The following is a 13,577-nucleotide window of genomic DNA, read 5'->3' as shown; positions in this document are numbered from 1 at the left end:
GCCAGCCTCCTCCTTTTTATATATTTATAAAAACTCTTACTATCCTTTTTTATATTTAGCGCTAGCCCAGATTCATAGTCTATCCTTCCTTTCTATATCAACTTCTTCGTCATTCTTTGTTGATTTTTAAACCTCTCCCAATCCTCTTCTCGCCCACTACTTTTAGCCACTCTAAACGCATCAGCTTTTAATTTAATACTCTCCTTTATCTCCTTCGTTATCCATGGCTGATTATCTCTTCTCCTACGTTCCTTCTTTACCATTGGAATAAATTTCTGCTGAGCACCAAGAAAGATCCTCCACTGTTCCTCAGCAGTCCTACCTCCCAATCTGCGCCCCCAATCTACATTTGCCAATTCCTCTCTCATCCTATCGTACTCCCCTCTGTTCAAACAAAGGACACAGGTCCGGGACCCTACTTTCTCATCCTCCATCTGCATCAGAAACTCCACCATACAATGATCACTCTTCCCAAGTGGATCCCTCACAACAAGGTCCCAAATTCTACCTGCCTCATTACATAACACCAGATCTAAGATAGCTCGCTCCCTTGTCGGTTCCACCACACACTGTTCAAGGAAACTATCCTGGCAGCATTCTAAGAACTCTTCCTCAAGCCCTCCGCGTCCAACATGGGTCGACCAATCAATATGTAGATTGAAATCCCCCATAATTATCGCCGTTCCATTCCTGCACGCATCATTTATTTGTGTGTTTATAGCCCGCCCGAGCTCCAGGTCATTATTTGGGGGCCTATAGACCACACCCATCAGCGTCTTCCTCCCCTTGCTGTTCCTTATCTCCACCCACAACGATTCCACGTTCTGCTCTTTGGCGCCTGTATCTTCCCTTGCTACCACCCTGATACTATCCTTAATCAGCAGAGCTACCCGCCCCCCCCCAACTTTTTCCTCCCGTCTATTCTTCCTAAAGAATTTTTTTTCTTGGGCCCCTAACCCTATAAATTAGTGTAGAGAGGCTACCCGATCCTCTACACTGGTAGAGAATCCCACCCTCCCACCTCCTCTAACCTAATTATAAGTGTGGGGGAAGTTTTTTTTATATATTTTTTATTTTTCTGCTGGTAATTGCTTCAGGGATGGCAGTTCAGGCAGTAAGCTGCATCTCCTGTGGGATGTATGTGGTGAGGGAATCTAGTAGTGTTTCAGGTGATTTTACTTGTAGGAAGTGTGTTAGATTGCAGCTTCTGGAGGAGCGTGTAAAGGAGCTGGAGGTGGAGTTAGAGGAACTCTGCATAATTCGGGAGGCAGAGGTGGACATTGATAAGAGTTATAAGGAGATTGTCACTCCTAGAAACCAGTCTTGGGTCACTGCCACGAGGAGGGGAAAGAAGAATGTGGTGGGACAATCCCCTGGGGCTGTTCCCCTCCAAAATAGGTTTTCGGTCCTGGAGGCTACAGTTGAGGATGATTCAACTGGGGATAGCCAAAGGGAGCAGGTCTCTGGGGATGAGCCTATTGTAAAAGCTCAGGTGGTTAGGGGTTGCAAAAGATTGGGACTTGTGATTGGGGACTCCACCGTTAAAGGGATGGATAGGAGAGTCGGTAGCAATGATAGGGACTCAGGGCTGGTGTGTTGCCTACCAGGGGCTGGGGTCCGGGATGTATCAGAGAGGATATTCAAGACTCTCAGGGGAGAGGGAGATCAACCCCAAGTTATAATTCATGTGGGGACACATGATATAGGGAGGCTAAGGGAAGGGGATATTAAGCAGAGATTCATGGAGTTGGGGTGGAAGCTAAAGGCCAAGTCAGACAGAGTAGTTATCTCTGGACTCTTGCCTGTGCCACGGGATAGTTTAGAGAGGAATAGAGAGAGGGAAAGTTTGAACTCGTGGCTGAGGGGATGGTGCAGGAGGGAGGGGTTCAAGTACTTGAGCAATTGGGGCTCATTCTGGGGAAGGTGGGACCTCTATAAGAGGGATGGGCTACACCTGAACCAGAGGGGAACAGATATCCTGGGGGGTAAATTTGTGAAGGTTATGCGGAGTGGTTTAAACTGATTCAGAGGGGGGGTGGGATCCTGAGTAGAGGGGGTGAAAGTGAGGGGGACATAGATGGGGACTACAATGCACGGCATTGTGGGGGTGGGGCAGAGCAGGGTTTGAAATGCGTATACTTTAATGCGAGGAGTATTCGCAATAAAGTGGATGAACTTGCAGCATGGATCAGTACCTGGGACTTTGATGTTGTGGCCATTTCAGAGACTTGGATAGAGCAGGGTCAGGAATGGATGTTGCAGGTCCCGGGGTACAAATGCTTTAGTCGGAGTAGAGAAAGAGGTAGAAGGGGGGGGAGGGGTAGCATTATTGGTCAAGGATTGTATCACAGTGTCAGAGAGGAACTTTAATGAGGACTTGTCTGTTGAGGTAGTATGGGCGGAGATTAGAAACAGGAGAGGAGAGGTCACCCTGTTGGGAGTCTTTTATAGACCTCCAAATAGTTCTAGAGAGGTTGAGGAAAGGATTGCGGAGACGATCCTTGTTAGGAGTGAAAGTAATAGGGTAATTGTTATGGGGGACTTTAACTTTACTCATGTTAATTGGAATTGCTGTAGCTCTAGCTCGTTAGAGGGGTCAGTTTTTGTTCAAAGTGTGCAGGAAGGTTTTTTGACTCAGTATGTAGATAGGCCGACTAGAGGTGAGGCTATATTGGATTTGGTGCTGGGAAATGAGCCAGACCAGGTGCTAGACTTGGAAGTTGGTGTGCATTTTGGGGATAGTGACCACAATTCGATTACGTTCACCTTAGTGATGGAAAGGGATAGGCATGAACCTCGGGTCAGTGGTTTCAGCTGGGGGAGGGGTAATTATGAGGCTATTAGGAGAGAATTAGGAAGCATTGGTTGGACTAGGAGATTACAGGGACTGGGAACGTCCGAGATGTGGAGATTTTTCAAGGAGCAGCTACTGCGGGTCTGTGATAGGTATATCCCTGTCAGGCAAGGAGGATTTGGTAGGCCCAGGGAACCGTGGTGCACTAAAAAAGTTGATTCGTTGGTTAGGAAGAAAAAGGAGGCTTATGTTCGGATGAGGCTTGAGGGCTCAGGTAGTGCATTAGAAAGTTTTAGATTGGCTAGGAGGGAGTTGAAGAGGGAGTTAAGAAGGGCTAAAAGAGGACATGAGATGACTTTGGCTGATAGGATTAAGGAGAACCCTAAGGCGTTTTACAGGTATGTCAAGAACAGAAGGTTGGTTAGGGCAAGATTAGGGCCAGTTACAGACAGTAGAGGGAAGTTGTGTGTGGAACCGGAGGAGATTGGAGAGGCGTTGAACCAATATTTCTCTTCGGTGTTCACGCAAGGGGACATGAACGTAGCTGAGGAGGACACTGGGGTGCAGGGGTGTAAAATAGATAGTATTGCAGTTGATACGGGGGATGTGCTGGATATTTTAGAGGGTTTGAAAATAGATAAGTCCCCTGGTCCGGATGGGATTTACCCTAGGATTCTCTGGGAGGCAAGAGAGGTGATTGCGGAGCCTCTGGCTCTGATCTTCAGGTCGTCGTTGGTCTCTGGTATAGTACCGGAAGATTGGAGGACAGCAAATGTTGTCCCATTGTTTAAGAAGGGGAGAAGAGACTTCCCTGGGAATTATAGACCGGTGAGTCTTACTTCTGTGGTGGGTAAGGTTTTGGAAAGGATTATTAGAGACAGGATTTATAGTTATTTGGAGAGTAATGAATTGATTAGAGACAGTCAGCATGGTTTTGTAGCGGGTAGGTCGTGCCTTACTAACCTTATTGAGTTCTTTGAGAAAGTGACCAAAGAGGTGGATAGGGGTAAGGCAGTTGACGTGGTGTATATGGATTTTAGTAAGGCGTTTGATAAGGTTCACCATGGTAGGCTTCTGCAGAAAATGCAGATGTATGGGATTGGGGGTGATCTAGGTAATTGGATCAGGAATTGGCTAGCAGATAGGAGACAGAGGGTGGTGGTTGATGGTAAATATTCGTCATGGAGTTCAGTTACGAGTGGTGTGCCTCAGGGATCTGTTTTGGGGCCACTGCTGTTTGTAATTTTTATTAATGATCTGGATGAGGGTATAGTTGGGTGGATTAGTAAGTTTGCTGATGACACCAAAGTCGGAGGTGTGGTAGATTGTGAGGAAGGGTGTCATAGTTTGCAGGGTGACTTAGAAAGGTTGCAGAGCTGGGCCGCGAGGTGGCGGATGGAGTTTAATGTGGAGAAGTGTGAGGTAATTCATTTCGGTAGGAATAACAGATGTGTTGAGTATAGGGCTAAAGGGAGGACTTTGAATCGTGTGGAGGAGCAGAGGGATCTAGGTGTATGTGTACATAGATCCCTGAAAGTTGGGAATCAAGTAGATAAGGTTGTTAAGAAGGCATATGGTGTCTTGGCGTTTATTGGTAGGGGGATTGAATTTAGGAGTCGCAGCGTCGTGATGCAACTGTACACAACTCTAGTGCGGCCGCACTTGGAGTATTGTGTGCTGTTCTGATCCCCACATTACAGGAAGGATGTAGAGGCTTTGGAGAGGGTGCAGAGGAGGTTTACCAGGATGTTGCCTGGTATGGAGGGGAGATCCTATGAGGAGAGACTGAGAGATTTGGGGTTGTTTTTGCTGGAAAGAAGGCGGCTAAGAGGGGACCTTATTGAAACATATAAGATGATTAGAGGTTTAGACAGGGTGGATAGTGATAGCCTTTTTCCTAGGATGGAGAAAGCTAGCACGAGGGGGCACGGCTTTAAATTAAGGGGGGGTAGTTATAGGACTGATGTCAGGGGTAGGTTCTTTACCCAGAGGGTGGTGAGGGACTGGAATGCCCTGCCAGCTGCAGTTGTAAATGCGCCTAGTTTGGGGGCGTTTAAGAGATCTGTGGATAGGTTTATGGATGGAAAGGGATTGGTTTAGATTAGTGGGTTAGTGTTTTTTTTTAAAAAGCTGGTCGGCGCAACATCGTGGGCCGAAGGGCCTGTTCTGCGCTGTAATGTTCTATGTTCTATGTAAACACTTGATATCCCTGGACATTCAGCTCCCAGTCCCTGTCACCCTGCAACCACGTCTCTGTAATGGCCACCAGATCATATCCATTTGTGCTGGTCTGCGCCACCAGCTCACCTATTTGTTCACCTATTTGTTCTTTAAATGCCTGCCATTGCCTGTCCACTGCCTTTCCTTTCAGCAATGTTTCTTAGTCCATCAATTCATGCCTCATACCATCATAGTTACCTTTACTGAGATTCAGGATCCTGTTCTCAATGCCACCCACCTCACTTTCCACCTTGATAAAGAATGCTGTGAATCCTTGCAACGGTTCCCATCCCCCTGCCATATTAGTTTAAACCCTCCCCAATCACTCTGGTTCATACCCACTCAAGAATATCAATCCCAGTCCTGCCCAAGTGTAACCCGTCCTGTTTGTACAGGTCCCACCTCCCCCAGGACCAGTCCCATTCTTGTCAATTTGATTGTCCCAGACTATAATGAAGATTAAACTCCCCTCTACAGTTATTAGATTTTCTTTATCACAAGTTCCAAATACTGGCATTTGATTTTTTATTTGATTTATTATTGTCACATGTATTAAATAGAGTAAAAAGCATTGTTTCTTGCACGCTATATGGAAAAGGCATACTGTTCATAAACATAATAAGAACATAAGAAATAGGAGCAGGAGTAGGCCATCTAGCCCTTCGAGCCTGCCCCGCCATTCAATAAGATCATGGCTGATCTGTCGTGGCTCAGTTCTACATTCCCGCCCTCTCCCCATAACCCTTAATCCCATCTCTTATCAAAAACCCATCAACCCGCGTCTTAAAAATATTTAGCGAGGCAGCCTCCACCACTTCAATGGGCAGAGAATTCCAGAGATTCACCACCCTTTGAGTGAAGAAGTTCCTCCTCAACTCCGTTCTAAACCGCCCCCCCTTTATCTTGAGGCTGTGCCCCCTAGTCCTACTGTCCTTTCTGAGTGGGAAGAGTCTCTCCACCTCTATCCTATCCATCCCACTCATCATCTTATACGTCTCAATGAGATCTCCCCTCATTCTTCTAAACTCTAACGAGTACAAGCCTAGTTTATTCAGCCTCTCCTCATAGCTCAACACCCTCAACTCCAGTATCAGCCTAGTAAACCACCTCTGCACTCCCTCCAAGACCAAAATATCCTTGTGTAAGTGCGGCGCCCAAAACTGCACACAGTACTCCAGCTGCAGCCTCACCAGTACCCTATACAGCTGCAGCAAGACCTCCCTACTTTTATATTCAATCCCCCTCGCTATGAAGGCCAGCATCCCATTCGCCTTCCTGACCACCTGCTGCACCTGCAAGCTGGGTTTTTGCGACTCATGCACAAGGACCCCGAGGTCCCTCTGCACCGTCGCCTGCTGCAGTTTTTCGCCACGTAAGTAATAATCCTTCCTACCATTATTCCTACCAAAGTGGACCACCTCGCACTTGCCAACATTAAATTCCATTTGCCAGTTCCTGGCCCATTCGCCCAGCCTATCTAGATCCTTCTGCAGACTCTCCACACCCTCCGCGCAATTTGCCGTTCCATCAATCTTGGTGTCATCAGCAAATTTCGACACCATACACTCGGTTCCCTCCCAGGTTGGAGTCAAGGAGAGCTTGACAAAGACAAAAGGAGCATTACTGGTGGCGTTAAGGATTGAAGAAAGTACTGAGAGTGGCCTAAAGCTATCAGGATGTTAACAAGAGAACAAAGGTAAATGCTCAGCAAAAACTAAAGAACATGTGACAAAAAAGGGCTTAAGATGGAGGAGAAAGCTCACAGTCCAAAATTGTTGAACTTAATGACTAGTCCAGAAGGCTGTAACATGTCTAATAGAAGATAAGGTCTCAGTGGTTTATTCAATTTAAACATAGCCAGCCTTTCCAATTCTCAATTTTCATGTTGTCCATTATCTCCATTTCTGCTGATATTTTGTAGATTTCTCTTCCTGAGGAATACTGTCACAGAGAATCTAATATTTCTGCTACCTTGGTCAATGTTGAGTTGGTCACCCAGTTTTATTCTTATTTTTTCTATAGTCATCTGATAGTCGAGTGGCTTTTCAGAAGACTATTACTATCCAACCAACTGCTGTGAGTCTGATGTCCCATCTATCCAGAGTAAGGATTCCAGGTTTCATTCTTTAAAGGATATTCACCAATGAGATGGGGACAATCTGCTGGCTACATCATCATTAGGGAGACTAGCCTTTTATTCGAAATTTATTCAGTTGATTGAATTTAAGTTCCTGAAATGCTGACTCTTAATTATTAGTCCAGCCCTCTGGATTAGTCGTAAAGTTATATTAATCACTGAAACGCCAGGGCAACTTCACTTTATTAGGATGAGACCATAATGCAGTTTAGTTATCTAGATTTGTAAAGCTTTTACTACTAGCCCGAATATTACTCGCAAGTTTGTTGGAGTTGTTTAGGTAAACATTGTACAAACTGACCCTGGTGGGAACTGGTCAATCTGGAGCGCCACTTGATGAATGTATTTGTTGATGGGTTGTTGCATATCAGAGCAGGCACGGCAATAGTGATCCGCCAGATGTCCTGGGCTGATCACTCTGACCTAAAACACAACAAATATCGATCATCTGATACAGGCTGGTAACCTCAATCACTGTCCCTGCTGCCTCTCTCTCGAAGCCCTGTCTGCACCCTCTCTGCTGCCTCTCCCTCTCCTTTCTCACTCCCGTCTCTATTCCACTCTGCCTGTATCCCTCTCCCTCCATTTCTCATCTCTCCCACCCAGAGTCTCTCTCCCTTTCTCACCTGTAATTCTGATCGCTCTGTTGTGAACTCCATCTTCGCACTTCTGCCTGCCCCGTTCCCACAGCGACCGACAAACAGCAACAAATACCCCTAGCAACAACCCAGAACCAAGAACACCGCACAGAGCCGCGGGAGAGAGGGAGGGAGAGACAGAGAGAGGAAGGGAGTGAGATAGACAGAGAGAGAGAGATAGTGGGGAAGACAGGGGAGCGAGAGACAGAGAGAGGAAAGGGAGTGAGACAGACAGAGAGAGACAGTAGGGAAGACAGAGGGATACAGGGTGGGAGGGAACGAGAACACATGAACTAGGAGCAGGAGTAGTCAATTCAGCCTCTCAAGCCTGCTCCACCATTCAATATGATCATAACTGATCTCATCTGGGCCTCAACTGCTCTATCCTGCCCGTTCTCCATGGTCTTTCAACCCATTTTTAATTAAAAATTTACCTCATGTTTAAATTTACTCAAAGTCCGGGCACCCACTGCACTCTAGGGTAGTGAATTCCAGACTCAACAGTTTTGAGAATTTCTCCTGTTTTAAATCTGCCACCTCTTATCCCAAAACTATGACCTCTTGTTCTAGCTTGCCCTATACAAGGAAACACTTTCTCCATGTCTACTTTGTCAATCCCTCATCATCTGTATGTCTCAATTAGATCTCTTGTTCTTCTAAACTTCAAAGTATACATAGGCCAGTCTCTCATGTAAGACAAGGGAGGGGGACAGAGGGAGAGGGCAACACAGAGAAAGTGAGAGGGAAGGGAGATAGAATATGGCAGAGAGTGGGTTAGGGAGACAACAAAAGAGAGTAGGGAGGGAGACATAGAGAAGGAGAAAAAGAGGGAAATAGAAACAAAAAAATGAAGAGGGGATAGCAAGAGAGATGGGGGGGAGGTGTGGAATACAGAGTGGCAGCAGACAGGATGAGTTAGGGATGGAGGGAAGCAGTGAGATATAGAGGGAGAAGAGAGAAACAGAAAAACAGAGCGACAGGAAAGCATAAAAAGTGAAAGACAGGAGTTCTCAAGAAAGAGATGGAAGGAGAAAGATAATGAGATAGGAAGAGAGAAGTGACACAGAGACAGAAATAGAGGAAGAGACAGAGGTTGGAGATGATAAATAGAGTTAAGGAAGAGATTATCGTGCAAGATTAAAACTCATGGGATTGGGGAAATGTATTGAGACGGATAGAAAACTGGTTGGCAAAGACGAAACAAACAGTAGGAATTAATAGGTGCTTTTCAAATTGATAAGGCTGTAACTAGTGGGGTGCCACAGGGATCAGTGCTGGGACCCCAGCTATTCACAATATATATTAATGATTTGACTGAAGGAACAAAATATAACATCTCAAAGTTTGAAGATGGTACCAAGTTGGGCAGGAGGGTGAACTATGATGAGGATACCGAGATCAATATGTAGAATGCTGTAATCGTTCCCAAATGCAATCTCTTGCCTTGAAAAAGGGATTAAAAGAAAGATGGTGGCCTAACTGTTCCAAATGAACCCTAAATGGTATCAGCTTGTGGAAATGCAATTGTGTACTTATTAGATTCTTTCTAATAAGTAATATCAGTAATAGTTGCATTGAGTGGAGATTGAATTCGGGCATGTTAAAATATACCCCATCCATCCATTAATGGCACTGGTTGTCTTACTGTTCCCAAAACTAACCACACAGATATCTGTCATTGTATAAATTGTTGACCAAAGCTGAACCATGATGTTATTTTATTGGAAAAGATTGTAGAAAAGTGACTGAAAACATAAAGATTAATTGTGTTCTCCCAATATTAAACAAAAAAAAATACATTTGGAGGGCCGAAGGGCCTGTTTCCTGTGCTGTATTATTCTTTATCCTTCAGAATGATCTGGACAGGTTGGGCGAGTAGGCAAATCAATGGCAGATGCAGTATAATTTGGATAAATGTGAGATTATTCACTTTGGAAGCAAAAACAAGAAAGCAGATTACTATTTGAATGGCTGTAAATTGGGAGAGGGGAGTGTGCAGAGGGACCTGGGTGTCCTTGTGCACCAGTCGCTGAAGGTAAGCGTGCAGGTGCAGCAGGCGGTAAAGAAGGTAAACGGCATGTTGGCCTTCATTGTGAGAGGTTTCGAATGTGTTGTAACTATACAGGGCCTTGGTGAGGCCACACCTAGAGTATTGTTGCAGTTTTGGTCTCTTCTTCTGAGGAAGGATGCTCTTGCTCTCAAAGGAGTGCAGCGATAGTTTACCAGGCTGGTTCCAGGAATGGCGGGACTGATGTAGGAGGAAGGATAGACTGGGTTTGGATTATTTTTGATGGAGTTCAGACCAATGAGGGGGGATCTCATAGAGATTTATAAAATTCTAACAGGACTAGACAGGGCGGATGCACGGATGTTCCCGATGGTGGGGGAGTCCAGAATCAGGGGTCACAGTCTGAGGATTCAGGGTAGATCATTTAGGACGGAGGTGAGGAGACATTTCTTCACCCAAAGAGTGGTGAGCCCGTGGAATTCATTACCACAGGAAACACTGAATGTATTCAAGAGGTGGCTGGATATAGCACTTGGGGTGAATGGGACCAAAGGTTCTGGGGAAAAATAGGCTATTGGATTGGATGATTGGCCACAATCATAATAAATGGCGGAGCAGGCTGGAAGGGCCAAGAGGCCTCCTCCTGCTCCTATCTTCTATGTCTCTATGTTTCTAATGGTGACATTTGCTGATTGATGCAAAATGGTCTTTGGATCCTAACGTATAGAAATTAATTTGACTATCCGAGTGGTGAGAGTGCGACCTTCCTGAACTGATACCTGGAAATTGTAAAGGGTGAACCTAGTGATTTTCTCTTTTTCCAATTTTTGTTTCTATTTCCCATTTGCACTAAAACCTGGATAATACAGATAAAATTGCACCCACTGTTTTCAATACCTAGTGAAGAAATTTCTGCGTCTAATTCCAGAAAACAAATATCATTCAATGCCACAGGAGAGGGCTGGCCATTGTTTCATAAAATTCAGTGGCATCATCCTTCATAACTTTCATAATGAGGTTCAACACACTGGCGACATTGTCTGTGAGTTGGAGTCTGTCAGATTGCTAATGCACTCCTACTTACACAGCTCGTACAGGAGCTCAATATTTCTGACCCAGACTACCGAACTGGGTATCCTGAGAACTGTGGAGTGTACCAAACCTTTTGTTTATAGTGCAAGAGTGTAGAGTGGGTGAGTGGAATCGGCTGCCGTCAGTGGTGGTGGAGGCAAACTCATTGGGGTCTTTTAAGAGACTTCTGGATGAGTACGTGGATTTAATGGGATTGAGGGTTATAGATAGTCCTGGTAGGTAGGGATACGATCAGCGCAACCTGTGGGCCGAAGGGCCTGTTTGTGCTGTAGTGTTCTATGTTCTATGAAACCAAGACATGGCCACTTTTAACAGCACTAGCTGCCATTTGGAGTAAGGTTAAATATCCCAAAGCCACTTTGACAAGACATGAAAATGTGTAAGTTAAATGGGTGATGGAATTGGGTGGGGTAAAAGAACATAGCAACAGGAGAGGCCATTCAACTTGTTGAGTCTATTCCACCATTCAATACGATCATGGCTGATTGGACATATTTTACACACACTATCCCCACAGCCTATTATGTTATTGTTAGTCAGAAATCAATCTCGACCTTAAACAGTCTCAATGACTGAGCTTCCAAAGCCCTCTGGGATAGAGAATTCCAAAGATTCACAACCTTGATTGAAGACTGTTCTCAACAGTTCAATGTATTTCATGTTTATCGACTGAGAGCAGCACATGACATTTGTTACCGCTGCTGCCTCACAGCGCTCGGAATCTGGGTTCAATTCTGGCCTTGGACGACTGTGTGGACTTTTATGTTCTCCCTGTCTGTGTGGGTTTCCTCCAGATGTTCCAGTTTTTTTCCCCATAGTCCAAAGATGTACAGCTTAGGCAAACTGACTATGCTAAATTGCCCCTTAGTGTCCCAAGATGTGGTTACGTGGATTAGCCATGGGAAATGCACAGGGTTACAGGGGACAGTCAGTGCAGAATTGATAGGCCAAATGGCTTCCTTTTGCACTGTAGCAATTCTATTTTTCTCATCCACAAACACTGCAATAGTACATTCACTTCCGCTGCTTAAGTCATTTACATTGTAAATAATGCAGCCTTAGCATTGATCCCTGTGGCACTCCACTAGTTCTATAAATGCTGCTCTTAACCCAACTCTCTGTCTTCTATCATTTAGCCAATCCTCTATCCATGTTAAAAACTACTGCTGGCACCATGGACTCTTATTAAGTTATCTTTTGTGCGGTATCTTATTGAACACTTTTTGGAAATCCATTTATATTATGTCCAATGGTTCCCCTTTATCTATCCTGCTCATTGCCACCTCAAAGAATTCTAATAAATTTGTAAAGCATGATTCCCGTTCATGAAGCCACGCTGACTCTGAAGTTAAAGTTATTTATTAGCGTCACAAATAGGCTTATATTAAATTACTGTGATGAAGTTACTGTGAAAATCCTCTAGTGTCCACACTCTGGCACCTGTTCGGGTACTCTGAGAATTTAGTATGGCCAATGCACCTAACCAGCACATCTTTCAGACTGTGGGAGGAAACCAGAGCACCTGGAGGAAAGCCACAGACACGGTGGGGGAGAACGTGCAAACTCTGCACAGACAGCGACCCAAGCTGGGAACTGAACTCGGATTCCTAGTGCTTGTTTGATTGTATTATGCATTTATGAACATTCTGCTATTAAATCCGTTATAATGGGACTATGTTAAGCTAACTGGCCTATAGTTACCTGTTTTGTCACCCTCGCTTTTTGAATAAAGATGTTACATTGGCAGTTTTCCAATCTGCTGCAACTTTTCCTGAATTTAAGGATTCCTGGAAGATTACTACCAGTGCGTCTACTATCACTGTAGCTATTTCCTTTAATATCCTGGGATGCAGCCCATCCAGTCCAGGGAACTTATTGGCTTTTAGCCCCATTAGTTTCCCGCGTACTTTTACTCTAATGAAGAAAATTACAGCACAGGAACAGGGCTCTTTGGCCCTCCAACCCTGCACTGACCATGCTGCCTGACTGAACTAAAACCCCTTACCCTTCCGGGGACCCTATCCCTCTATTCCCATCCTACTCTTATCAAGACACCCCTTAGAAGTCACGAAGTGATTAAGAGAGGGGATTAAGGGTTATGGGGAGAGGGCGGGAAAGTGGAACTGAGCCACAACAGATCAGCCATGATCTTATTGAATGGCGGGGCAGGCTCGAAGGGCTAGATGGCCTACTCCTGCTCCTATTTCTTATGTTCTTACTCCAGTGATAGTTATTGTATTTATTTCCTCTCCCTGTCCCCATTATTGACTTTTGATTATTTAGTATTTTTGGAAGTTATTACTGTTTTCCACCATGAAGACTGATGCAAAATATTTATTTAAGTCCTATGCCATTTCTTGGTTCCCCATTATTACTTCCCCAGTCTCATTCTTTAAGCAGCCTATGTTCACTCTGGTTTCTTTCTTTTTATATATTTAAAGAAGCACTTCCTGTTCATTTTTATATTACTTGCTAGTTTATTCTCATAGTTTATCTTCTCCCTGTTTTTTTGGTCAGTTTTTGTTGGTTTTTAAAACTTTTCTAATCCACTGGCTTTTCACTAATCTTTCTCACTCTGTATTTTTTTTTCAGTTTAAATACTATCCTAAAATTTCTTGGCTAACATGGTTGATTAATCCCTTTACTAGAATCCTTCTTCCTCCCTGGGATATACCTTTGTTGTGGGTC

The 13,577-nt window shown here is 44.6% G+C and overlaps 1 protein-coding gene across 2 annotated transcripts in view; it reads right to left on the bottom strand.

Moving 5' to 3' along the window:
- lrrc34 (leucine rich repeat containing 34) overlaps positions 1-9,812 on the bottom strand; it is a 112,072-nt gene extending 102,260 nt beyond the window's left edge. Inside the window, exons 1-2 of one of the 2 annotated variants that reach the window (XM_080186147.1) lie at positions 7,778-9,812; positions 7,453-7,574 (exon numbers count right to left, since the gene is read on the bottom strand). In XM_080186147.1, coding sequence (XP_080042273.1) covers positions 7,453-7,574; positions 7,778-7,810 — 155 coding nt within the window. In that variant the 5' untranslated portion in view covers positions 7,811-9,812. The remainder of the gene's footprint in view (positions 1-7,452; positions 7,575-7,777) is intronic. The other variant, XM_080186148.1, reaches the window with a different exon arrangement.
- Between the last annotated feature and the right edge of the window lie 3,765 nt (positions 9,813-13,577).

The sequence above is a fragment of the Carcharhinus amblyrhynchos genome, chromosome 3 (assembly GCF_965287045.1).
Source record: "Carcharhinus amblyrhynchos chromosome 3, sCarAmb.v2.hapA, whole genome shotgun sequence".
NCBI lineage: Eukaryota > Metazoa > Chordata > Chondrichthyes > Carcharhiniformes > Carcharhinidae > Carcharhinus > Carcharhinus amblyrhynchos.
The sequence above is the reverse complement of the archived record's forward strand: the minus strand, read 5'-3'. Positions and strand labels throughout refer to the sequence as shown.